We start from the raw sequence: 27,188 nt of genomic DNA, 5'->3' as shown, positions 1-27,188 counted from the left end.
AATAGTAAAAATCAAAAATAATCTTTGAGCCAGACAAATGTATGTTTATTGAAATAGTTCCCACAGAATGCAACTATGTAAATCTCCCCTCTGTGGGATGAATAAAGGTATTCTGATTCTGAACTGCAGATGTTCACAAAAAATACAACGGGAGACATTCATTTCAAAATAATACTTGCTTGTTAGATTTAGATTAACACTAATATGACAAAAAGCATAAGCGAGAGACGACTAATAGGCAGATGTGTCAATTGCTCAATAAACACAGATAATAATGAATAATTAATTAATAGATTAATAAAGCATGCTACTTTCTATACATTTGATGATACAACCTTAACTGAACAGATATATTTCACATATACATTTTTACTCAGTTCTGATTCAGTATTCACAGATGCTGTACAAAGGTTTTTCTGCAGATGTCAAAAGCTTGGAAATAATCAATAATTGTAAACAAAAGTCAATGATTTTAAACATGCAGGTCTTGAATTATATTTTACATCACTCTGGCCGCAGTAGTTTGGTGGGTAGCCTGAAGAATGCCTTTTCAAAAACAATCTCTCGTGAGATGCTTTAATTTGTTGGTCCAAAGTTAAACTAATATTTAATTGACATCAGCATAAACAATGTTCATGTACTTGACTACACAAGCCAAACAAATTCAAAACAACGTTCATTTAAAGTGAACCCTTTGTAGACAGAGTTTCAAGTCTATATTTGCATTTTGCTTAGGGCTATGATATAATTAATATACAGCTTCTACTTTCCAGAAGAAGAAAGCTGATGTCAAATTCCTAGTATTATTGTTACTATGCTTTAAGGAATGTACGCTGTGCCACTGAAACATTAATTAACAGTGACCTCATTCCACTTGTTGTCATTGTCTGCCTCTTTTAGTTATCACCATTTTAATCACAGGATCCCACAATGTTTTCATGACATGTGTTTTATCATTCCAAATTTGATTATAGTATACCTAACACAGGACTACTGTTTATTAAGAGCAAGTTGTAGCTGGGCGTAGACTTTGCCACGATACCAGCTGTCTAGTTATTTACTTGACATGTTCTGGCAAGGCAAAGTTGCACAAGCTCAGCCTAGCATGAAGTCAGAGCGGGAGTTGGGAGTGTGAACAATTATTCTTCAGGGGTCTCTGACTTCAAAGAATCTCTGCATTTAACACACACACCGGATGTATCCTCCAGCTGTGGAGGCAGGCCTTACCAAACTACCCCGGGGGAACGTAAGGAGAGGAAAGAGGGGGTATGAGGACGAGCACAGGGGGATGGAGTTCTCCTTATCTGGTCATGCTGCTTTGAGCTTGTTTGTAAAATTGTATAACATAGTTGATCACACACACACACACACACACACACACACACACACACACCCAACACAACACACACACACACACACACATCCACACACACACACACACACACACACACACACACACACACACACACACGCACGCACACACACCACACACACAAACAGCCTCTGGCTGGGTGAGTCAGCTATTGTCTGAGTCACCTAGACATCCACGCACACATAAACAAACCAACAATATGGCTCACTTCATTAAAACTTCTCCGAGTGAGGTGAGGCGAGTGAGAGGAATAGAAATAGACGATATTCAACAAGTGGTGGAGCACAAAGAACAAGAGAAGCTTCCTGCAGCTGTTTTGGAGAGAGAGGGGAAGAGAGAGGGAGGGAGGGTGTTAGGAAGGAGAAGGAGGGAAAAGAAGGAAAAAAAAGGAGCCAACTCATCTGACAAACAGTGGGCCAAAGAAAGGGGAAGAGCAGGAGCAGCAGTGTCCAGAAGGAGTGGAAAATCAAAGTTGCAGAAGACAAGGAGAAGTGTAAAGACGACAGGACAGAGAGAGAAAAGGAGCCTGAGAGTCTGTACAGAAATCAAATTTGGAAATAAAAAGTTTTTAGGCTGCCAAACAAAAGAAGAAAGAAGGGGGTTGAAGCAGAGAGGGCCCCAACATTGACAGAGGTAAGGAACTGTGAGCAGCATGTTAGCCTCCCATGGCTGTGTAGTTGCATTTCAGAGAGATCTTATGGAGTGATCGAGCTCCTATTTCTGCTCTGTGTGTTCATTTGTTACTATATATTTCCTCTATGCAATGTATGTGTGTTGTGAGTTATGTGTGACAGGGTTAGAAATGGGGACAGGGGGAGGAGCGAGTGTGTGTGCCAGAGGGGTGTAGGATACGAGGTGAAAGAGTTGGTTGGAAGCTTCAGATGGGACCTCTTAATTTGAATGACCTTCAGTCTAGTCAGTCGTTATACAGTTTTGAAATATAAAGTTAGAGTTTAGGATACTGGGAGTACTGGGGCGCACCTTCTGACCTGCCAAGAGATTATAAAACGTCTGGTGGACCCATGGTGGAATCAGATCTGTGCTGGTAGTTGGTAAGTTATCAAGTGGGTATTGTCCACAGTATGCACTGTTACATGTTGCTTTGAGCATTCGGAAAAGCGCTCAAATAAATGTTACTAATTATTATTACTATTTAAGTGTATTCTGTGTTAAACCTGAACTACAGCTGATTCGTATGGTACATATTTTACCATTTGCTTTTATCTTACTTACTATTGAAAACCATTAAGTAAGGAATATGGGCCTCTATCAAAGACAAACATTTGACGTTCCAGGCGTGCTTTTTTCCTACTTCTATTTATTTTAATTTGCATATCTAGGATTGCATTACGTTATTGACATAATTAGGACACAGCTAAATCGGGGCCCACTTAAGCCCTTTAGACAATGTTTAAATTGATTATGAAGTCTATGACATTATATTTAAAAGGCGTACATTGATTTCAGTAGTTAGGCAAGTTGCACAGCATGCTTTCTCCTGCACACAGACAGATCATAATGCTTTTAAAGAGTATGAAATCTTATTTGAGAGGCATGCGATTAGATCACAGCTAAGACTGTGATTTGCTTGTGTACTTAAATCTTATGTAGCCTACAGTTGGGATTGAATTCCCACAGGAAGTTTGCTTGTGTCATGAGGTTGGAGAGACTACGTAGTAAAAGTTGCAGGAATGCACCAAATGATTTGCTATTAGGCAGGCACAGCAGAGGACCTCCACCCCCATGTTCCTCTCAAAAAATCAGACATACCCCGGGGAGAGCCAGCCATCGAGGGGACAGGAAGTCCAAGTCAAGGGTTAAAAGAGAGGAGATTCATTATTTTTTCTGACATCCTGCAGTCCTCAGGGTTGTATCTACGAAACCTCTGTATCAGACACAGGATATACACAAGCAGAGGAAGATCCAGGCCAGTAGAGACATGGCATTATGCTTTGAGTGGAGCATGTGATGCCCCGTGAACCGCAGGACGTAGAGGAAAATCATTGAATCTAATTGTGCGCCTAACAGAGTCATAGGAGAGAGAGATAGCTGCAAGGAGGAAAATCAAGCAAGACATGAGGGCTGTGTCTGGGTGGAGTTCAGTATTTCATCGAGCGTTTGAAACACCAGAAGGCAAAACTGCTGTGTGCTTAAATATTTAACTGGAAGTGGAAACAGACAACCATAAAGTAAAATGAAAAGAGCAAAAATACTCTTGAGTCAGACGGAACTTCTTATGCATTGCAAGTGTGTCTGTGTTTTTCAGTGAGTCAGAGCGGATGATAGGATTTGTTGCCCCCTATTTATTTTAGGATAGCTCATGTTTCGAGGCAGCATTGCTGGGAGAGGGTACTCCATGCTCTCTGATGTAGCATGTGAGACATTAACTGTACACCTCCTGGTTTAAATGTACTGTACACATCACCTTTCAACAGCATTGGCAACTTTTCTGAGGGTTTCAAAGCCTTCATTGAACAATGCAGTCTTTTATCTGATAAATGCTGATCGACCCTCAAATACATATACTGTACATTAGAGAGGTGTTTGTCTCTGTAATTGTCCGATACTTGAGGAGGACTTGATTGCATTTGGCAAGCTGTGGGCAATGTCCTACAAAATGGTTGAGAGGACATGGTTTCCTAATGGATATGTGGTTTTTTAATGATTCCCATATGGAGGGATGTGTGCTAGTGGTTTTGAACTAAATTATAAAACGGTTATATTTATAGGTGGGGACATAATCATGTATGAATAATATGTATAATGAATGAGTCATAAACATTTTCTGACTGGGTTCACTTCTCAGCTGAATGTACAAGATTTTCTGTTAAGAGAGGCTTTTTCTTATAAAACATACAACCTGTCTGACTCTGATACTTATTCATTGTTCACACTGTCGCTGAATAGCCCCAAATCCTTCATTACCTGCAGCTGATTACAGAAAGGTCAGTGTGCAGATTGAAAGGCCGAGTCATACCATCTGAACTAATCATACTCTTTACTCTCTCAGAGAACAGGATGTCGACGCTACCATCAGAAAACAGCATTGAAGATGCCAGCAATCGCAGCTTCTGGATGGTAAGACTGTGTGTTTTGTGTGTTACTCTGTCTTTGTCTCTGCTACTTCAGAGTGAGCGTAAGAGAAGGATCCACAAGATAGCTTTACACCTGGTATCAAAACTCAATGACCTTCGTGTCAAAACAGACTAAACTGTTTGGTGTTAAGGCTACGGATCAGCATGAACAAGGCTGTGCTTTCATTTTTAAATTTGAATAGCAACCATTGTACTCTCTGAATAACCTTGCTTGGGTTATGTGCCCCAGGAAGGTTTTTGTGATAGTGCTCAGCTCATTAGGTTTTTTGATTGTCTGTGTTTGCTCGACAAAGTGTAGCAAAGGGGTTCGTGTCTCTGGGGATGCACTTCACTGCTCTCTGCAACATCCTCGTCGTGCTACAGCACTGCAGCAAAATGTGTTTATTTGTCGCGTTTTTCTTTTTGATATGGAAAAATAGTCAGCTCCTAAACAGATATAAGATATATTTAAAAATGTTTTAAATGTACATTCATTTGTCCAAAGTGACTTGAAGGGAACGTTTGATTTTGACTTCCTGAAGCCTTTGCTGATGTCAAGTGTGTAAAATATTGCTGGTACTGTAGGTAGATTTAGTTAATTGCATAGTGTGGCTAGGTGTGACGTCTGTGCTAACCTATAGTTAACTTGCTATAGCTTCATATTTACTGCAAAGACATACGAGTTGTATTGATCATCTCATCTAACTCTCACAACAGTATAAGCCTTAACCCCAAGTGTCAAACGATTTGATTGTAAGGATACTTTTATCTTGACGGAATAAACATGATGTTGATCCCCTCCAAAATGGAATGGGTCCTTTCTTGGCCCATGCTGGATCATTCATCCCACCCAATATAGTTATTTTCCGTGAACCAACAAACATAAACATAAATTCTGTCCTTTCCCCGCTCAGAGACCCAGGTCATTGCACGCATCTCTGCTTGTCTAGCTGACATCTCTCAGTGGATGTCTGCTCACCACCTCAAGCTCAACCTTGACAAGACTGAGCTGCTCTTCCTCCCGGGAAAAGATTGTCCCACTCTTGACCTAACAATCAACATCGGCACCTCAGTTGTTTCCCCGACTCAGACTGCAAGGAATCTGGGTGTGACCCTAGATAACAACCTGTCCTTCACTGCAAACATCGCTGCTACAACCCGTTGCTGCAGATACACGCTTTACAACATCAGGAAGATACGTCCCCAGCTGACTCAGAACGCGACTCAGGTTCTGGTCCAGGCTCTCGTCATCTCACGCCTAGACTACTGCAACTCCCTCCTGGCTGGTCTACCTGCATGTGCCATCCGACCTCTGCAGCTCATCCAGAATGCAGCGGCTCGTCTGGTCTTCAACCTTCCTAAATTTTCCCACACCACTCCGCTCCTCCGCTCCCTTCACTGGCTTCCGGTAACTGCTAGAATCCACTTCAAGACACTGGTACTTGCTTACCGTGCTGCGAATGGATCTGGCCCTTCCTACATCCAGGACATGGTTAAACCGTACACCCCAGCGCGTACACTACGCTCTGCATCAGCCAAACGACTCGTTGCGCCCTCGCTGCGAGGGGGACCCAAGTTCCCATCGGCGAAAACACGTGGGTTTGCTGTCCTGGCTCCAAGATGGTGGAATGAGCTCCCCATTGACATCAGGACGGCAGATAGCTTGCACATCTTCCGGCGCAAACTGAAAACTCATCTCTTTCGACTCCACTTCGAGCGTTAGAACTATTAACGAAGCACTTTTATACTAATAAAGGACTGGCTTACCTAAAGCCAGTTGAGTAGCACTTGAAATGTTTGGCTCTATGAAACCTGATGTACTTATATGATTCTGTTTTCTTCAAGGTTGTGTCTTCCTGGTCGAATGTACTTATTGTAAGTCGCTTTGGATAAAAGCGTCAGCTAAATGTAATGTAATGTAATAAACTCCCTTGCAGAAGTCATCATTCAGAGCACATGAAAACACATGATGAGTTACTCTGACAGCAGACTCAAGTTATTTGCACTTCTTTTGAAGAATGATTAAGAAATGTCTGCCATTTCTTTTAATTACACAAATAACCTTTATAATTATGTTAATCTAATGAATTACCAGTAATAGAAATAATACTATTTTACTTTTCAGAATTGCATACACTGCACTCTGGTTACTTGACACACTACTGTTTTGCCACCATGTTTTAAAGGTGTGTAAACACTTCAAACATCCGAAGTGCCCGACCATCTAATTTAAGTATGCTATCGCTTTAATAATGGCTTTGTCTCCCGTTGGCCTTGATGCACTTCCCTACTTTTATCTCTCCCCTCCTGTCATTTTGGCTCCTGTTGTGTTGGATGTGTTTCCAGGCCAGTTCTCGTCTGTGTCATCCTGCCGCCACGCTCAATGGCTGTCTGTCATTATACTGCCAATTTAAGCTCTTTTTGTTTTACATTTGCAAAGTTACCACCACTTTAATATGCAATCATTGTGTATTCTGTAGAGTGTGCTATGACGCTGTGGACGCTGCCGTGGGCCCACATCACAGTATTACTCACTGCTGATTACATAGAGGCGTCCTGTGATCAGAGAAATGCTCAGGCTCTAATGTTGTGTCTCTCTAAACACATCCTTTTTTCTGATTTCAAATCTAAAAGAGATATTTATATCTGTAACAGACTCTGTAAATGTTTGATTGAGTTGATTAGCCTCTTCAAAACAAAAAACATTTCCTTCAGGCTTTCTTTTTTTATCCATAATGCTGTGAGGCGTCTCATGAAATGTTTTGTGCATTGATCTACATATTATTTGGAAGGAGAAAAAAATAAGAGTTTGCTCCTACTAGCTTATACTACTTCCATTTATGTATTTACTACTGCTACTATTGCGACTGCAGCTACTATACTTCAACGTTAACTGCAGCCATTAGTAGCTTGATAACTGCTAATAAGACTGTTGCTGATGCTGTAGCTCTTCTGCCTGTGGCTCCCACCACTCTCTCTGTGCACTGACACGCTTTATAGGCTGGATCGGTTATATACGTGTAATTGTATTTTATATTGGAGGACTGTGGACATTTCCTTGCTGCGTTTTGTTGCTTGGACAAAATTATCTGGTTGCGGATTTGCATCTGCCTCACAGATTGGCCAACTGGGTCTCTGCAGCGTTGCCGTTGGCCTCAAAGTGGATTCCTCAGCTGTTTCTGTTTAATTCTCAGACGAGTGAGGAGCGTTAGTGCAAACCACAACAGAGGCAGAAAGAGAGAAAGTAAGGAAAGAGAGAGAAACAGAAGGCCGCTGATGAGAAGTACCCTGATTGATTCTGATTAGGGCAAAGGAAGCTAGTGTTTCATTAAAAGCATGTTTGACTAATATTCTTTATTTGAAGACTGCAGAAAATAAGTAAACATCTTGGTACACATTTTCAAACACGCTGTGTTTACTGTGTTACACTTGAAGCCTAAAATATCACATGCATTAAACAACACATGTAAACTACAGCAGAATCTCAAAGTTTAATTAGAATATATTAGAAATGACTATATGTAATTCAATTAAGAAATGTTAATAAATAAATGTGTTGCAGATGTCTTGCATATTAACTAAATATAGGTATCGAAAAAAAGACTGCATATTAATCTTACGCTAGCTGCTTCACCAATGATATGTTTTGACATAAAAATACTAAACTGCTCCCTTTTTAGATGCATTATTCAATTTAAGATTAATTAAGAGTCCCTTTAGGATAGAAGACCTTGTTTATCAATCGTACAACATTAAAGAATCAGGTTACATACTCTGACAAATCAAAGTTATCGTGGTCTGCTTGGAGTGAGTAGTTACTCTGAAGTGAAATATCACCTTACAGAGAATTTGCCAAAAAGAAAGAAGTAAGGAGGAGCATGGAGGAACTGAGAAATACTGCCAAGTATTTTGTGAAACATGTTTAATGTAAATGAAAAGCATGCAGACAGTGTGAGCTTAATTTATTAGACAGACATACACCTATTTGACAGGTGAAAGTAATCTGGTCACTTATGTCTCTCTCTGGTTTATGTTCATTTTGTAGTGTATGGAATAAACTCATAGCTTCAGATGATTTAACGTAGCATGAAACTATATAGTGTGTCTACAAACTTTCCACTGGCTGTCTAAATGTTTCAGTAACTACAGATAGAGCCTGACAGAAAGTGAAGAGGAGAGTAGGAGCCTACGGCGCTTGCCAGGAGAATTGCAGAGATTTCTAAATACTACTTCCACAAACAACACATTTGCTACAGATATGGTATTACATTCAGGGCCTTGCCTCTGCTGCCCTTCTGTCCTCCCTCTCCGTCTGGGTTTTTATGTCCAGGCCTCGTCTTCACGTCCGCTCACCACACCCTGCGCTGCTGCGGCCATTAGACTTTACCACAGGAAACCTAATGCCAGTTAAGTGTCACATGTAGCGCGCAGAGGGTTGACCTTAGATGGCTGCAGGAGTGGCATCCCTGTGAAAGAAGATGAGAATGCAAGCTGGACCTTTTTATGACAGACAGACAGACTGACCAGACAATGGTGGAAGAGGCAGTTCTTATACAGAGGTTTAACTAATAACATTAATAATGGCTACAATCCATTTAGCTGTGCTGGTTGCAGTTGAAGGATTTGTGCAGGCTGGCACCACTGACTGGGACACAGTAAATGGAACAAAGCAGTCATTAAAGGGATTAGAACAGATTTCAGGAAATACGCTCATTCACTTTCTTGCTGAGTGTTTGATGAGAAGATCAATTTCACTCTCACGTCTGAACAGAACATATCTGTCTGGGCCAGCAGCCTGTCAGCTTAGCTTAGCATAAAGACACCAAACAACCAAAAGAGACTACACAAAGTGAATGCACCGTGCGCATACTGTAGCATCATGTCAAACAGCAAATTGTCTATTTTTTTTTTTTTAAATGACAAAAACAAATAGATAAGATGTGTTACCTGGTGATCTTAAGAGGTGCTTGTTGTTGAACTTCTTTGGTGGTTTCCTTTGTACAGAGACAGATTGTTTCCAGTCTTTATGGTAAACTAAGCTAAGCGACTGTTAATGTATTATTTTGAATATTCTTAATCACAGTATCACAAAACACACTTTTGCTGTGCAAGGTGCTACTTTACTTGAAGGAGCAGGAACTCTGCTCTTACTAAGACCAGTAGAAACTAGAAGCGTACTTTTTCCACAAACTTTCATATAAATTGGGCCAGTAGGTTGTATGTAATCCTGCTGAAATAATGACAAACAAGCTATACTAAACATAACCTCCCCAAGATAAAAACAAAACAAAACATGACTACTGCAATTAATGAAAGCAGTATAGGCTGTAATACTTGTATTGACAAAAGTAATGTTTACAGTATATGCAGTAAAAGCATAGTATGAGTTGTGAGTGGAGTCTGGCTTGAACTGTTTAAATCTTCAGTGTTAGTTTCTACATTCATTTGTTCGGATACGTTTTTGTGGGCATGCTGCTGCCTGAATTAATGGTGAGCAGATGTTCAATTTTGTATTCACAAACCAAAAGACTATTTAACACTGGCAAAAACATCGCCCACTTTGTCTTTTTTAATCCAAATCATTATGTGGTTGGGTGCTAATATCAAAGCTCAAAGTCTACTAAGCCTCCCTCCTTCCCATGTTTATTTTGCGTAAACAGTTGATCTTCCTCTCTGTCTGTGTCCTGGCAGCCTGGAAACTACCAGCCCACTGTGAAGCGAACAGAAGATGCCTTCCAGGCCTGTAATGACATCGTGGCGTGTTTCCAAGAGAGAGCTCGCGTGGAGAGGCAGTACGCCCAGCAGCTCAGTGAATGGAGCACCAAATGGAAACCAGTAGTGGATTCCAGTAAGTATCTGCAACTCCAGCTAGTTCTTTTCCACAGCATGTAAACTGTGAGATATCTCTCTCTCTATCTCCCATTGTGATAAGAGACGGTAACATTACCTACTTCTCCTCAGGTCCTCTGTACGGATCTCTTCTGAAGGCTTGGCAGTGTTTTCTGTCCTCGGCTGACCGGCTGGCCTCCTTACACGCCTCCATCTGTCGCTCCCTGGTGTCGGAGGATGGAGACCAGGTCAGGACCTGGCAGAAGGACTCCTTCCACAAGAAGTTATTTGGAGGCTTCAAGGAGTCCCAGGACATTGAGACGGGCTTTACACGTGCTCAGAAGCCGTGGGCCAAGCGACTTAAAAAGGTCAGATTTGTCAGATTTAGAAGGCAGCTTCAGTGTTGCACAAATGATTTAAAGCTCTCATCTGAGACATTGATAACAAATAGATGAATGCAGTTTTCACTTATAGATGACAGTTCACATTTGAAGATGTAAAATGCCTGATAAACCTACAGAGCTCTGTTAAAGTCCAATTGAAATGAAATGGCATCTTTTATCTGACGCAGTACACATATGTGCCTTGTAAGTAATTTGTTCTGTGTTCTATGAGACCAAAGGGAAAACATAATAGCGCCCACTTGACAGAAGTACACTGTTGGGATAAAAGACAATTATAAAAATGTACCAATCAAAGTGAGAATAATTGCAAGCAGAAGAGCCTATAATCAAAGAGAGAATGAGACACAATACACCGTGTGTTGTAAGTTTCGCAAAATGCAAAAGAACAAATACATAAAGTTCCTACAAACTTTGGTTGAAATCCTTTTTTCTTGATTACATTTCATATTCAGAACTAAATAAGAACAATCAAATAACATTTGTAGTAATTTGTTCTTTTCTTTGATCTGAGAGCAGTAAAGGACAAGAGGACAACCCGCTAAATATACCCAAGGCCCTTAGAGAATCAATACATCATACACACTTAAATAGATTGCAAAATCACAATTGGATACTCATTTAGTAGCAGACCTCAGCTCAAAGTCAGTATTTGACCACAGAGATATGCACCACTATTTTATTCTGGACGTGAGCTGCATCTTGAATGGTTGCAATTGTTGTTGTCGTGAAAAACCCATGTAGACATCTTCCTTTGTAACCAAGATGTCCTGAGTTTTCCTCTTCTGTCCCCAACTGTAGATAATATGTTCTGTTTTTGTTTTGTCTACAGCTAGATAAAGTTAGGAGGGCATACCAAAAAGTTAGCCGAAAGGCGCATGCAGCGAGGGAGCGAGATTTACACGCTCAGGGAAACCCGGACGTCGCCATTGACAAACAGAAGAAGATCCAGGAGGACAGAGAGCTCGTTCAACAGGAGGCAGAGAAAGTAGGCAACACTTTTCATCATTTTAGTTGTCAATCGGGTATTAGTTTAACATTGCTCAGGTTTTTTGAATTTGTTTCTAAATGTTAACAGGTTCGTGCCCGCTATGAGAAAGTCCTTGAGGAGGTGAATCGCTACGTTCCACGCTACATGGAGGAAATGGAGTCCATCTTTGACCAATCGCAGGACGAAGAGCGCAAAAGGATTGTCTTCCTCAAACAGGCCTTACTGTCCATCCACAAACACCTGGACATTACTAACAATGAGAGGTGAACTTCAATGCTGTGCATGTGATGGTTGCTGTAAGTTGCTGTCTGTGCTGATCAGCTTTGTGTTTAGTGTAGTTTATAGTATGTGTGGCAGTATGTCAAAATCAATCAAATGAGAATGACTAAATTAATAATATAATAATGAAATAACTGCTGTTCCACTACATATGAGCATAAAGGAAATTATAGCAAAGACAGCAACTAAATGACTGAAATCTGAAGGGGATAAAGGGTAGAGTAATTATATACTCTATTAATCCGCCAAATTTTTGTGCAACCCTTTCCTTCAGCCCTTTACTTTACGCTGGATGGCAGTGCAAGTAGATTAAGTGCTAATTACAAGTTTCAATAAACTTTAGTTATAGTATAAGCATCAGAAGACACTATGCAATTAACCATACAACTGCCCCATAAAGTATTCATCCACCTACATTCCTGCATGGTGTGTTCATTATACCATGCTCAGATTACAATGCAATGTAAAACCTTATGAGCATACATGGTCTCTTACAGTATGTCCTAGGCAGATACAGGCTGATAATTTAATATGGAAAATAACAATGTTGACAATTATAACGTTTAAACTGGCCGCAAAAAAGTGAAGCATTTGTTACATTTTCAGTGTAAGTAAAAGTGGTAAGAGTGCAGGAGATGGTAAAAAGTGTTTTGGGTAATGGATAGCAGCTTCTGTAAAACAAGTGTAGCTCTTCATTGGTTTGCCTCCAATTCTGCTCCTCTTATTTACTCTCCACTTCTCCTTTAGTGTGAGGGCTGTGTACAATGAGCTCCACAACACACTGATGTCCATCGATGAGCATGAGGACCTTCGCTGTTGGAAAAACACCTACGGGCCCGGCATGCCCACTGACTGGCCTCACTTTCAGGTATCTCCATAAGACCACCTCCATTTGTTGTTCACAAATTGATGTGACGTTTTTTAACGATATTGTTCTAATTATTTTTAGGAATGGATACCTGAGAAGAAAACCAAAAAAGGGAAAAAAGAAGTAGAAAAGAAAGGAACAATAGAGAAGAGGTCAGTAAATGTTCTTCAAACAAATAGTTTGACAGGATTTTGTTTTGACTGTGATCTACTGCTGTGTAGCTTTTGTTGTTCGGCTGATTGAAATCCATCTGTGTCTCTTTTTTAAAATGATGTTTTTCCATCTCTTTTTCTTCCTCTAGTGTGATGATTGGAGGAGTGAAAGTAAGAGCTCTGTATGATTATGATGGCCAGGAGACAGATGAGCTTTCATTTAAAGCAGGTAAATACACAAATACCACCCTACGAAGCTTACTTTACTCGACTGTAGGATTCATTATTGACAGGATGTGTAAGTGTATATATATTGTGTGAACTTATTTGTTTATTCTATATTTAATCTTCAGTTGTTTATTTTTCATCTGTCAAATTGTGCTTTTTAATAAGGTTTTAGAAAATTCATCAGCAACTATTTGGTCAATTATTTGAAAGTTTGAGACCTTTTGCCAACAATTAGGTGATTCCAACTTCTCAAATGTGAATATTCTGTCACTTAAGCTACTATTTAGTACAAAATATTAAGCAATCTTATGAGGTCAATTTGATAACCAGGAGAATGTGATGGCTTTTTGTGTTGCTACATTGTAATATTGTATTTCATAGACCAAACTATTAATCAAGAGAATAATTGGCATTTTCATCAATAGTGAAAGTAATTGTTAGCTGCAAACCTAGTTTTTATTTTATTTGTGTCTTCCTGCAGGCGAAGAGTTTTTGAAGATTGAGGATGAGGATGATCAGGGCTGGTGTCGGGGGATAAACGATGGTGGGTGTGAGGGGCTTTACCCAGCAAACTATGTGGAGATGGTGTAGTGCATGTAGACTGAAAATGAAAGATCTTGTTACAGTACATACTTCATTATATAATGGAAATTCACAACCTGGTATAACATCCAAATGTCAGAAACATAAAACCAATGCTGTCAAACACCAAGTAGCTGTTAGCCAAAGATCAGGTCTGTGGTGAGAGTATGATCACACGTATAAGGATGTTTTAGCAAACAGAGAAATAAAAAAACTACCAAGGTTATATTATCTCTTGAAGGATTTTAAGAAATGTTTTAATATATATAGAACGCATAGATAATTTGTATGGAGCCCTATGATAACAATGCTTTAATGTATAAAATTGCTCTTATGGTACATTTTAAAACTAGCCTTTTGGTGCTGAAATTGCTTTACAGGACTGCGTTTTTTCCCTTGAACTGTTTTTATTTCCTTGCACATCAACACATTGCTATTATAATGCCCACAAAGCCTCAATATATGAAGAAAGTGATGCTAATACTGTGATGAAGCACACTTTGAGTAACCTGTGTTTCTCTTCTGTTTATCAGTGTTTAAAGAAACAGTTCAGCATTATTCATAATACTGTTGTTTTCTGTAAAACACACAGTACATGTGCTTAGTTTCTCTATGTGTCAGGTACAGGGGGAACTCCTAGCTTAGCAGCATCAACATTCATTCCAGTAACCATGATGCTGTCTTATTTTTGATCTTGTTAACTAAAAGTAACTATAATCAATATGTTCCACTTGCACATGTTATTACACCCCTCACTTCTACAGAACTTTATTGGATAATTCAGGCCTTTGTTTTGGTTTTCTGCCTGCAACCTTTCGGTTCAGTCCCACCACTCTTATCAGGGTTGTTTTCAGCTAAAGCAGGCAGCTGCTTTCAGTGAAAATTGTAAAAAGCATAAAAACAACACCTGTGGAGCTCTGCAGACCAAGGCTCAGGGAAGAGCGGCTTGTCCGTTACATGCAGGGTTGGTGGTTAAATCCCACACTAAATCTCACAATATTTACAGATAGCCCTAATGCCCTTGCATGGCATTTTCACCAACAGCAAGCTGTTTTTAAAGCATTATACCCAATAACATAGAAAACTGTTATATAAACGCTGGTTATTTATAATTTTTTCAATCGTGATGGAAAGAAGCTAGGAGTTTCTCCCTGTTTCCAGGACTTGTATAAAGCCAGAACCCACTCTCTATGCATTTATTTACGGGACTAAAAACGTCTAAGCATCAAGATGCTTTGCCAAACAGGACCCAGGTTTCAACATGTCCCAGACGTAGCGCTATCTCTGCACACAATGTTTAGTGATGAAACTGATATTCTCTACTTCATCAGATTCTCACTTTGACGCCAAACATTCATATTTCTTAGCATGTAAGACTGTTCCTTAAAGATAAGTACTTATGAACAAATACATTACATTACATTGCAAATACTTTCTGTCTGTAATCATCTGTTGCTATATTGCATGTATAATGCTTATCATGCAGGCATCTTTACCAAAGCAAGGAAACGGCTTCCAGAAACTACTGGGTTTGCCTTCCTCTTGTCTTAGCATTCGTCAGTAGACTTTCTGTGTATGAGCTGTGTGTTCAACTATGCATTTTCAGCTGCCTGTCTTTTGGAAATAAATTTGCAAAACTGTATAATTTAATTCAGTATGGAAAGAATGACTCTGTTTGTTTGTGTGAGAGACACAAAGAGATAGTTGGTGTGTGTGTGTGTGTGTGTGTGTGTGTGTGTGTGTGTGTGTGTGTGTGTGTGTGTGTGCGTGTGTGTGTGTGCGCGTGTGTGTGTGTGCGTGTGTGTGTGTCCTCTAGAGCAGTGGTTCCCAACCTTTTTTCCCAAGAGCCCTCCCAAATGACTCCTGTTGGAAGTTGCGCCCCCCACACACACACATAAGGGGGGGGGGGGGGCAACAGCGGAAATTAAAGTTTCAAAGTCTCAAAATGCTACAACTACTGTCACAAACTGGATGAATGTGAAGTATGTTGTTAAAGGAGGATGAAAGCGTAATTAACGAGCACTATTGGAGTGACTTTGATGGTTATTGGACTCAGGATTAATTCATTTGGATTCCCGCTGTATGAAGAAATTAAAGGACGGCCGCGGAAGTGGAAACAATTCACAAAGGGATTAAACTGTTTAAAACACATGCTCAAAGTAAGCCGGATTTTGCGGATGTGTTTATGTGGATTCAAAAGTCGTAAATAATCTACAAAATGGAGGAGCAACTGTGACAAATAATCCAACTGAAACCAGCATGGACAATGACTATGTTTTAAAAATGCGCTTATCCTGAAAATCCCGGTTTGGACACTTTACGCGCAGAAGAAACATTTCTATTAAAGAAAGAATTATACATTTCTGTGTTTTTATGCCTATAATAGCTACTAACTTGAATTTGTATTCAAATTAATTAATCAATTATTTTTTATATTTTTATTGTAATGTAGAGACAAGGCATATAGTGACAATCATGTATTGCGTTACAATTATATGTAAAAAAAATCTAAATATGATATTTGGCCTCAAATCATCTGAGGCCTGGCGCCCCCCAGGTTGGGAACCACTGCTCTAGAGTCCAAAAGTGCGCACACACACACACACACACACACACACACACACACACACACACACACACACACACACACACACACACACACACACACACATACACACATACACACACACACACACACACACACACACACACTTTTAAGGCCTCGTGTCCGTGTCAAGGGAAGGCTGTCCAGGTCAAATGCTGCTCTTTATCTTGCCACCACAGAGGCAGATGCAGCCTGACATCAACACATGGCCATCAGCCAAGCAGACCACACCACTGTTTATGTTTGAGGAAAACGATAGGGAGAAGTTCAATAATAAATCCTGGTAATTTTAACACACACTTTTTTTTGCAGTAAATACAAGAAGCCAGGAGTGTCTATGTCAGTTTCCAAGAAGTAATGGAAATAATATTGTCACCCTAAGGAATCTTTCCTTACCTGATGACAGACTTCTTAAGTGTAGACGAGACGTAGAGTGATCTGTGACCATAAATACAGGTGAGTAAGAACAGTAAGAGCCTGAGATTAGCTGACAAACGGACATACTTTGCAAAGGAAAAATAAAAGAAAGACTGACGCTGGCTTCTTGTTTTGAAAGGAAGACACACGAGCCAGCGCATGGGGGATTCATGAGTAAATGTGTCTTTTTAAATGTGAAATAAAAAGAACATCAATTTCTATGGATGGATCTCTCCTCGTGCTAAACTGTTTCATTTAAGCATCCCCTGACTGCATTGAGTGATAGTTTGTCGGTGTAAGGAGGTGTTGCCAGGAACCATCTGTCAAGAAGCTCAGCAATGACTTAATCCCTCATGACACCTAAAAATGCACTAAGGTGAGAGAAATGGCACAATTGCCACAGGCAGTGGTTGACTGGAAGTCACTTTGTCATCCTTCATTTTGTTTTCAACAAGCTGAAGAGTATATTTATGGGGAATGACAAACGGAGTTCATGACCTGAGAACTTGTGTGCCGCAGCGGAGTGCTCTGCCAGCTCTGTTATGGTGTGTAGACTGTATTTTGTCTTGGCTTTGGTCCACCATACCGTTGCATTAAAAAGGTTATACTGCCAGTGATTACACTCATCTTCAAATAAGTATTTGTTTTGCTGTTGGGAGTTAAGCCTTGTGCTGATTCAAAGTTAGATAAAATGTAAATACCACATGATAAGAAACACACAATGTACACGTTACAAGCTATCTCAAGACATTTGATTTGACAGCTTCATTTGTTGACCACTTTAGACACACACAAAGGCTTGTTACCGGTGGTGCAGAGATTTGATCTCCATCAAGGCTAAATGTATTTCCAGTAACATTAGAGGTGTACATTAGGGTGACATGTTTTTTAATGCTTCAGTTGTAATCAATAAACAAACAAAAAAAGACTTACAATTTACAACCCTGAACAAACCTTTTTTTAGTTCTCACATGTTTTGTTTACATCCATTTAGAATTCCCCTATCCCTATCATATTTTCAGGGCAAATTAGCTGCTAAGCACACAACTCTATTCTAAACTCTGCTCATTGACATTCATTTGCTCCAGCTCATTCATATTGTAGGTGCAATGTTATCACACACGCATTCACAGATGCTTGTTTGTCTGAACAATAATGAGTGGAAACGGCTCATTTGCATTTGCATTAGTCCATGATATTGAATTTGATACCACAACACTTTCAAGTTTTAGCGAATTATATCCATGAGGCCAACATGTTGACACCCACTCTTGAGTGCAGGAGTGCTTACCTCTTAAACATAACCTTATTTATCACATGAGACTTCATGATTGTTTATGAATGTTTTCATTGCTTTACAGCTAATGTGAACAGTCACCACTCTCTTAAGTCACATATTGTGTGTCCTCATACACTAGACAACTGGCTTGATGTTGTCCTGTTCACCTGCAGGGGGAGCTAAAGGATCAGCAGCTACCCGTCAGCAGGCCTGTCTTGAGGAGAAATATGCTCGCTGGGGTGGTAGCATAATGGGAAAATGTCTTTATTCCCTCATCTCTCATATGATGACAGGCAGAACTTTAGGTTGCCATGGAGAGAGCTGTTGAAATGGGGCCATAATTAACAGAGCCACAGAACTTGGTTCAATGACTCATTACATTTCGAGAAGTTAATGAGGAAATCACATAGCGAATGACTCCATATGTGTATAATGTGTACGTATGATAGATGTTTGAAGTCACATCATGAGGTGAACATAACTGTACACTGCTGCAGCTGGTTCTGCAGGGGTAATGATGAGCATGTGATCTTTCCCCGTGCAGTTGAGATTGTGTGTGTGTGAGATACTGTCAGTGTATGTGTGTGCTCACAGTCGTTTGGTGGGAGCGTTGGTACACAGTAGCCTACACTTGTTGTGTAGATGAGTGTGTTGAGGGAATGACTCACCTCACCAGGAAGACACAAAACATATGAACATTTTCTCAGGTTCCCACATACACATACTGTATACTATCAAGCACATTGCTCCAAATGTACTTTGGCGTCTCCCCCTCCCCTCTCTTTCTCTTTCTCTCTCTTGCTTTCTTCCTCAGATCCTCTCTCTCTCTCTGTCTCTCTCACCCTGCTCTCCACAAGCTCATGCTGCCCTGGGGAGGCTCCTGTCAATGCTTAGGGCCGACAGTGGGCGCGCTCTGGGGGTTAACAGAGGAGCTAAGAACACAAATAAAACCCAAGAACCACCTGTAGACCAGCCAAGAGCACTCGAGCACAATCCGTCTTTCACCATTTGTCTCAAGTATGTCTGTTAAATCCCTCTTGTCTCTAAACAACACTAAGGCCGACGGTGGGGGATGCTCCCTCCGGAAATACAGAGGCAAGGTAGCATTTAGAATGCCAAAGGTGCAAGGAGATGATACTGAAACCAGATCAAAGGCCACTCCAGAGACCAGGGGGACAGACCAGTACCAGCCGGCAGGGGCCACACTCATTAGAACCTGGCAACAAGGTCAACCAAGGAGAGAGGTAGGACAGCTCTTCTTGCCCTCTGAATGTATACACATGCTTTTTATTCTAAACTGCCCAAAAATAATAAGCAATCCAGAAAATGGTTATTTTCACATTTCAATTAGCCTAATTAAAGAGAGGTCAGCAGGGTACTCTGAAGAATGGCAAGCACTACAGTACACTGAGTACATAGAGAGACTCTCCAAGGGGTTCAGCTGGAACACTGCATCAGCAGTCAGAGAAGGAGAAATGAACCATTTGCTCTCTTCCCTCGCCATGGTGAAGCAGATACACGATCTGTCAGTGTAGTGGCATCAAGAAGAGCAGCAGAATCACAGCACCTCCTTCATCAATCATTTGCATCTCTGATTCTTTGTTAAGATTTGTTGATTTATTCAGTTCATATAACAATTTTGTCCAAATATGTGCTTTTCACTGTCAAAAGAAAGGCAATCTCTGCATCTGTTTATTGTCCATGTTTTTTTAATGTATGACATATAGATGTGAAGGAGATGCTGGCACTGAAACAGTTAAGTGTAAATTCAGCATCCAGTCTGACAGTGAGAGCCAGATGGTCATGTAGAGCACTTACAGTGACATGGACCTACACAGCTCCTCCTGCTGGAACACACACACACACACACACACACACACACACACACACACACACACACACACACACACACACACACACACACACACACTCATTTGCATGCAAACGCGCACATGAACATCCTTGGCAGATAACAGCGGCTGTGATTCCCAGGTCATTTACCCATCTATCTCCCCTCCCTCTCTCAACACTTTCCCCCTTCTCTCACTATCTTGCTCCTTCTCTTTTCATTTACCTCGGTCTCAGTCTGATAGCCAGAGTTAATTGGCTGCTATTTTATTGTTGCTCATTAGCTTGAGTAACCAACATGTGAGACATAGCAAACAAAGGCTTCCTCAGGCTCTCACTCGGATCTGCACTATATCTTTGTAATTCCCATTCCAAGTCATCCCCCCCTCTCTTGGCTTTCTGCGCATTACCTTCCTTTGTTTGTCACTTCATCTTTCACTTTGTCGCTTCACTCACCCTGAACTGGAAAATATCAGAAAGGTAGAGATGAGAAAGTTCAATGCCAAATCCAATCAACACAACATTGATGCCATAGAAAAAATAACAATCAACAAGCATTTATTTTCATGATGGCTTCCTACTGTATATTGTCTAGTATGTAACTTGGAAATGTTTGCCACGTAATGTTCCTTGACCCCTTTCTGTGCACACAAGCCGATATGCATATATAAAGAAACAGGCATATGTTCTTGAAATCCTCATATTGTACACAAACAACCACCCACCCACATGTTCAGATACCTATCAGAGAGGGCAGCCTCCTCACCCACACCCGTTGGCATTTGGGGGGGGGGGGGGTGGGGGTTCTGTTGATTTGGGTAGTGCCCCTCCCATGAGCCCAGCCTTCTCAGCCTCCTCCCTATTTAATCTATTTTAGAAAAACCTCATGAGTTTAATTCCTTTTCAAGGCAAAGTGCTTTGCTGGCATGGCAGCCAAATCCATACACAAGGAGTGCATCAAGCTTTAAAGTGGACATCTGAACAGCAGAGCAGTTTAGTCAGAGTGACATGAAATATAGACCATAGTGTGTCACTGTGACAAGATCAAAAAGAAAATGATCTAGGGCTGCTGCTGTCCTCGGGGGCTGGGGCATGGTGAGAAACACTGGAAAGAGCGAGGAGAATTACACAACACTCATAAATACAGACACACACACACACACACACACACACACACACACACACACACACACACACACACACACACACACACACACACACACACACACACACCTTGTGATATGCCAAGAAAAGTATTTACTACTCAAGAGCCTAAATGATTAGATTAGTGTCCGGCTCTGTGGCTCCAGTAGCGCCAAGAGACAGGATAGGATAAGACATTACTAACATTAAACACAACACACAAAAGGACAGAACAGTAAATATGATAAGTTCAAAGAAGGAAAACACAAAGAAAGCAGTGTACATCTAAAGTATCACTGAAATCATGTTTACCATCCCCTGTAGCACGTCGTGAGTCAGACTCCTTTCTCCCACCATACAAACTGACATTTGGAGCCCCCAAATATTCATAACTAAGACAATAATACATAGTCCAGTCAGAGAACAAGACATTCAGACATCTCTGAGGGGGAGAGGCTTTGAAAGAGAGGCCTGTAACGGTTCTGTCAGTGTTTTAGTCTTGGACGATGTCTTGCTAGTTGTTGCACCTCTTTGGACTAAAACAAGTTTTCACCATTGAGATAAAATGTGCTGATTAGTGTGCGCAGTGTGTAGTTCCTTTCCTCAGTTTAATTAAATCATTCAGCATTTTGATTAATTTGTGCGATCAAATTGAATAATTTACAAATGTTGCCTGTGCATGTGAGTCATTTTCGAAAATCTAGCTGCCCCTTGCTGATTACTTGTGTATATTTGGATAGAGATTCTTTTAACGTTTTACTTTGTCTTGGTGATGAATTATCAAGACATTTTGTGCAAATAACTTAAAAATCTTGGCATGATTATGTTTCCCTCTCCATGACTGCTCCCTGGCTCCTTCTAATTGCCATATCAACCTAAAAGGCAATGTTATTTTTCCTTTGATCCAGAATGCCCTCAAATCTCAGTGGAAAATCGAAAATAAATTAAATCACCGAAATGCTCAACTTGGTAGCAAACCTTAGTTGCTAATGACTATAGATATTTTTTTCTCTTTTCAACGACTCTTGAGGGACATTGTGCATTAAAAGCTCTGTTGTTTTCACTAGTAGTCTCTAAATTTGACTGTTTCCTTTTTGATGCAATTTCTTTCATGTACAAACAGTCATATATAACATTACAAAAAAAAGGTTTAGCACCTTGAGGTAAAATACTGAAGTAAAAATAAAAATGAGGGTATAAAATGCTAAAGAATAAAAAATGATAAATCTAAGATAAACGTATTGTAAAGGCAATGCTATCAGGAGTTGTAACAACAACTGGGCAACTGATTTTGACAGTTTGCTGGCAGAGCACGCTACCTCAGACACAGCCATGAGGCAGTTGGTTGTGTAACTCTCTTCTAAAAACCGCCGCCATCGTAGGACTTTGAGGTTCCTGACCTTAACACAAACTGCATATGGGGCCCGTCCAAACTGCCGCCGGCTTAGGGCAACGAGGTTGGAAGACCCCGCATAGACAATGGTCAAGAGACTGGAATGACCTGATTGAGTTTGCTGGAGGGGTTCTCTGCCAGCTGCTGTGAGTGTGCTGACTGGTGATACTCCAGAAGAGAGGCTACTGAATCACCCCACACAGGTATCTGATGAAAGAAAGAGCTAAAGACAGAAAGGAAAGATAACAAATTAAGTAAATGAGCAAATGCAATCCTCTGATGGGAAATGTATGTGGGTGATGGTAGTGGGTGATGGGTGAGGGGGGAGTCACGACAAAGAAGACAATGAAGAGCAAAAGAAGAGCAGAGAGAGAGAGAGAGAGAGAGAGAAGAGAGAAGAGAGAGAGAGAGAGAGAGGAGAGTAGAGAGAGAGAGAGAAGAGAGAGAGAGAGAGCTGAGAGAGAGAGAGGGCCGAATCTGCTTGGGCGATTGTCCTCCAAGTTGTCATGGTAACAATGATCATGATGATGTTGAGACTGATCAGAGAAGACTTTTGGAAAGAATAATAATAATATATTTAATTTCAAAGCGTTTTTTCAGGTGCTCAAAGACGCTTTACAGTGGTGATAAAAAGAGATAAAATAGAATACAAAATATTATAAAACAGCAACACAGCATAATTCACAAATTAAAAGCCAGTCTGAAGAGGTGTGTTTTGGTCAGTGTTTTGAAAGTGGGGGGGGTCAGTGCAGTCTCTGATGTGTTGTGGAAGGGAGTTCCAGAGGGTGGGGGCAGCGATGGAGAAGGCTCTGAAAGAAAGTGCCAATACATTCAGAAGATGCATAATTTCATTAGATCTGAAATGCCAATACGGGACATAATTATGTCAGAGTTGGCAAAATGTGATGAAAAAGTATTCAAACATTTTGTTTTAACAATACGTTTTACACTCTAGATTTAATGAACAAACATTTCATTCAAATCACCTCTCATGGGAAATTGTTATAATTAAATAATGCTTTCATGAATTAGCTGGGTTCTTTGTGCAACTCATTATTGCATAATCAGATGTTATTACAGCAGCATTTCTACTTTTAGGTCCATGTAATCTCAATTTACAATCATCTGTTATTTTAACAATTAAGTTTTACTTCACAGTAAAATGTACAGGAGGTCAAGAAATACTCACATCTACATCAATGCACTGAAAGTCTGAGCACCAGTCAGATAACACTGCTGTTCTAACCTTAACGTGTGGTGCTGGCCAACAGTTTAACCATCTGTTTATGTACTGTGGCACTAACTGGGGGCTGTATGGGCCGTGTGATTACATTTTGTTAGTTTGTTTATTGGACCAAATCCAGAGTGGCAGAAACGAGAAACGACCCGCACATTTGTCTCAACCTCTCCGCGGTCAGGAGAGCAGCCCCCCGGGGAGAGGAGAGCAGTCTGGACAGCCTGCACTTGGCAACCAACCACAGCTGGGTCTAACATGTGAAACAGCAGCACCAGAAAGTTTGCAGTCTGCATAAAACCAGGTGATGTGGTGGCTGAATTTAGGATCACTTTAAGTGCTAACTGAAGCTCAGTCCACGCCCCAGGGCTGCAGACTCTACTCCTCTCCGCCAGAATAAGATGTGAAGTGAAGAATGAGATCTCTTTGGTAGGCAGGGGTAAGGCCTCTGAAGTGTTTCATTGTGGCTCGAGTTGATTGCCTGAACTAGCTTACAAAACATATCTTACACATTGCACCTTTTTTAAATACAGAAAGTGGTCAATCAGAATTGACCTGGTTCCCGCACCACATCATTGGGGAATCTCCTTTTCTGTTGTTTTGTCTTCTTTAAGTCCAATTGTTAGTTGTTTCTATCCCCTTTGAATAAAAAAAGGCCTGATCCTCCATTATGCATGTCCCCTTTGTGTTCAGTTTGTTGGCAGCACCAGCCTGGACCACAGCCTCACAAAACCAATTCAATAGACAACAAATCATCCAAAACAAGGCAATAAAAATGGCATAGAGGCTCCCACAGTACATCAGCACCCATTACATCCACAGTATGTTCACATTCAAAACCATCCAAGAGAGGAACCCCACCCTCACAAAGAAATACAGAGTCATGCAACAACAAGCCATGACGCAGCTAATGTTTCCTTAATCGTCCAAAACAAACCACCATGTTTGGCTTTATCTCTTTATTTTTTATTCTCTTACTTCCTCGATAGAAACCTTGACCACCAGCCACCCACACACATGCATTGCACACACATTGATATTTTTCTTGGCCCGGCCGATTGGTTTATCACCACCATGCAGGAGGTTATGCTTTCGTTAAGTTTATTTACTTGACTGTTTGTCAGCATAATCACAGAAAAAACTTCAAGCAGGATTTTCATACAATTTAGTGGATGGGTGTATGGGCCAAGGAAGAACCCACTGGAAATTAGCAAATCCAAAACACATTTCAGACACACATTTATTTCCCTTTTGTTAACATGTTAATGTTAATTGACCATATCCACTGTTAAGTTATGTTATGGTACGTTATTTTATATTATATTTGGCAAACTGTCTGTGAAGTGGGTAGTGGGTGGAATGCAGCTCAAGGCCTGGCTTATGGCTCCTTCCCCTACCACTCCCCTCATTAGGCCTGCTTATTAAAGGCACTTGCTGGCCTTTCTTCTGCCCTTTGCCCCTGTCTGTCATGATTGATGGTACAGGTGGCAGTCTATTTTAAAACATGGATAAATTGGTCTCCTCAGTCTGTATTATGTTATGCTCCTTTGCTGCTTCCTTACAGTTTGTCCTGCTTGCCATTGTCTTGCACACCAGTGATACGGTAAAACCTCATACTGTACCTGTAAATGTTTGTATGCTGCATGGTCAGCCATTTCTACCTTTTGAGTATATGGTAGCGCCCTAGTTTCACTCAAGTAGCCTGCCTATCCATTTAAAGGCCTCGGCCCACTCTTCTGGGTTCTTCTTTTTCACTTGCATATACTTTAAATATTAGATTTGAAGTACATATTTTAAACACATTTGGCAATAAAGAATTGTAACTGAACCTTTGTTGTTGTTACAACCATTTCCTGAGTTCCCTATTCTTTATAAAACATGTTTGAAGCTTTGTTTTCTTGTCCTGTTTGGTTGGACCCTTTTTTTATAGTGTATATAAGTTGTCAGCAACAACTTTGGGGAGAGCTCTTTGCCGGACAGCAGCTTGTCCTATTGTTTTGCTAGAGGACTTTGTTGGGTAGAAGCTACATTCTACCTATGATTTGTTTTGTTGGTGCTGCTGAGGAAAGTAAAACCTTGAGCTATGGGCAACTTGGAAAGTCTGTCCCCTTTGGCAAGACGAGATAGAGCACAGAGACAGAGGTACTGCTTTTTAAGTGATATCAGGCCCGGTTCCAGAACAAAATGACTCAGGGTGCATCTGAGATTAGAGATGGTGCAGTGGTAAAGTGCTATTTATTTTTTAAATATTGAAGTTAAAAGCATCAATCTGGTGCACTTTGAGAGCAAAATGAAGAGATCTATGTGCTCTTTGCTTGATTCATGCCTTCCCAGTCCCTTATCACGTAGCCTAAGAGCATGGCGCCAGTTGTTGTAGCCAGTTGTGATGAAGGCATCTGACTTACTTGAACCGAAATGTCTACATGCAGAAGATGGCATCTTTTTTACATGAATATTCCAGCCAATCTCTGTTTTGAAACCATGAGCTGCAAAATGAGCGCCTTACCCCACTGTACAGGCGAGTTGGGTACTTTTTTAAATATACCTGGGCAGGATCTGTTTTGCCGAGGTCCTCTGGCACTTGCGGGCTGCTGAGGGGTGGCGGCGTTTGGGGCTCCGCCTCCGTGGGCGAGGCGGGAGGACTGACCACGACAGTGGCCGCGGGTAACGTAATGTCCCCATGATCTGAACTGTTATTACCTGCAGTAGATGCAGTGTTACTGCTGGCGATAAGGGCTGGTTGTTTTAACCATGTTCTGATGTCCATCACTGACTGCTGTGTAAGCACCTTGCAGATGACGAACGCGCAGCGGCACAGGTCACGCGCACCTGACATAATAATGTTACTTACCGTTTAAATTGACCAAATAAATGCAGCAGACAATGTTATTTAACCACAATTACAATTTATTTTATTTCAACTAAATTCTTCTCCTTATTACTACTATTATTATATATGTAATATTATTCACTTTTTTTTCACTTTTTTTTTTTTTAAATGAGGGTGCATAACGACTCAACTGAGGGTGCAATGCACCCTTATGCACCCCTGTAGAACCGGGCCTGAGTGATATCTTTGTCTGTCTCCTCTGTCTTGGCTTCCCTAGAGGGACAACCCCCTCTTCTTCTGGTGAGACATAGGTTACGCAGAAAGGTTCCTAACAGAGTGAAAGGAACCGGAATTACCTACAGTAAGTGGCAGCCATGATAAAACCTGTTTGAATTCTGTAGATAAGAAAAGGGGCTTCAATTCTTCCCTTATCTCCTTTAGCATAGGATACACTGGACCATTAAGCAAGGAAAGGTGAAGGAGCAGTCCCACAATACCTTGCTTCCGCAACATTTAAAATGATGCACCATTCGGCGACTTATGAAAACTATAAATGGTGACCAACAATCACAGATCATGTTACAATGCATGTTATTAATTTTCCATCTTGTGCCAAAACTTGCTAAAGTATTCCAATGTTTAAACTTTCATTACATTACATAT

At 40.7% G+C, this 27,188-nt stretch overlaps 1 protein-coding gene across 2 annotated transcripts; it reads left to right on the top strand.

Moving 5' to 3' along the window:
* The first annotated feature begins 1,768 nt into the window (after positions 1 to 1,768).
* Positions 1,769 to 15,439, top strand: si:ch211-51c14.1 (protein kinase C and casein kinase substrate in neurons protein 3). 2 transcript variants are annotated; one of them, XM_034220289.1, is made up of 10 exons: positions 1,769 to 2,005; positions 4,383 to 4,450; positions 10,138 to 10,294; positions 10,408 to 10,643; positions 11,509 to 11,664; positions 11,755 to 11,930; positions 12,694 to 12,814; positions 12,896 to 12,966; positions 13,116 to 13,195; positions 13,676 to 15,439. In XM_034220289.1, the coding sequence occupies exons 2-10, from the start codon at positions 4,391 to 4,393 to the stop codon at positions 13,783 to 13,785; spliced, it is 1,167 nt and encodes a 388-aa protein (XP_034076180.1). In that variant the 5' UTR covers positions 1,769 to 2,005; positions 4,383 to 4,390; the 3' UTR covers positions 13,786 to 15,439. The 2 variants fall into 2 exon arrangements, with proteins under 2 accessions (XP_034076180.1, XP_034076181.1); XM_034220290.1 differs by lacking the exon at positions 1,769 to 2,005 and adding an exon at positions 2,241 to 2,424.
* The last annotated feature ends 11,749 nt before the right edge of the window (positions 15,440 to 27,188 follow it).

This window comes from Gymnodraco acuticeps, unplaced genomic scaffold (genome assembly GCF_902827175.1).
Source record: "Gymnodraco acuticeps unplaced genomic scaffold, fGymAcu1.1, whole genome shotgun sequence".
Taxonomy (NCBI): domain Eukaryota; kingdom Metazoa; phylum Chordata; class Actinopteri; order Perciformes; family Bathydraconidae; genus Gymnodraco; species Gymnodraco acuticeps.
This window is presented reverse-complemented; position numbering and strand designations above follow the sequence as displayed.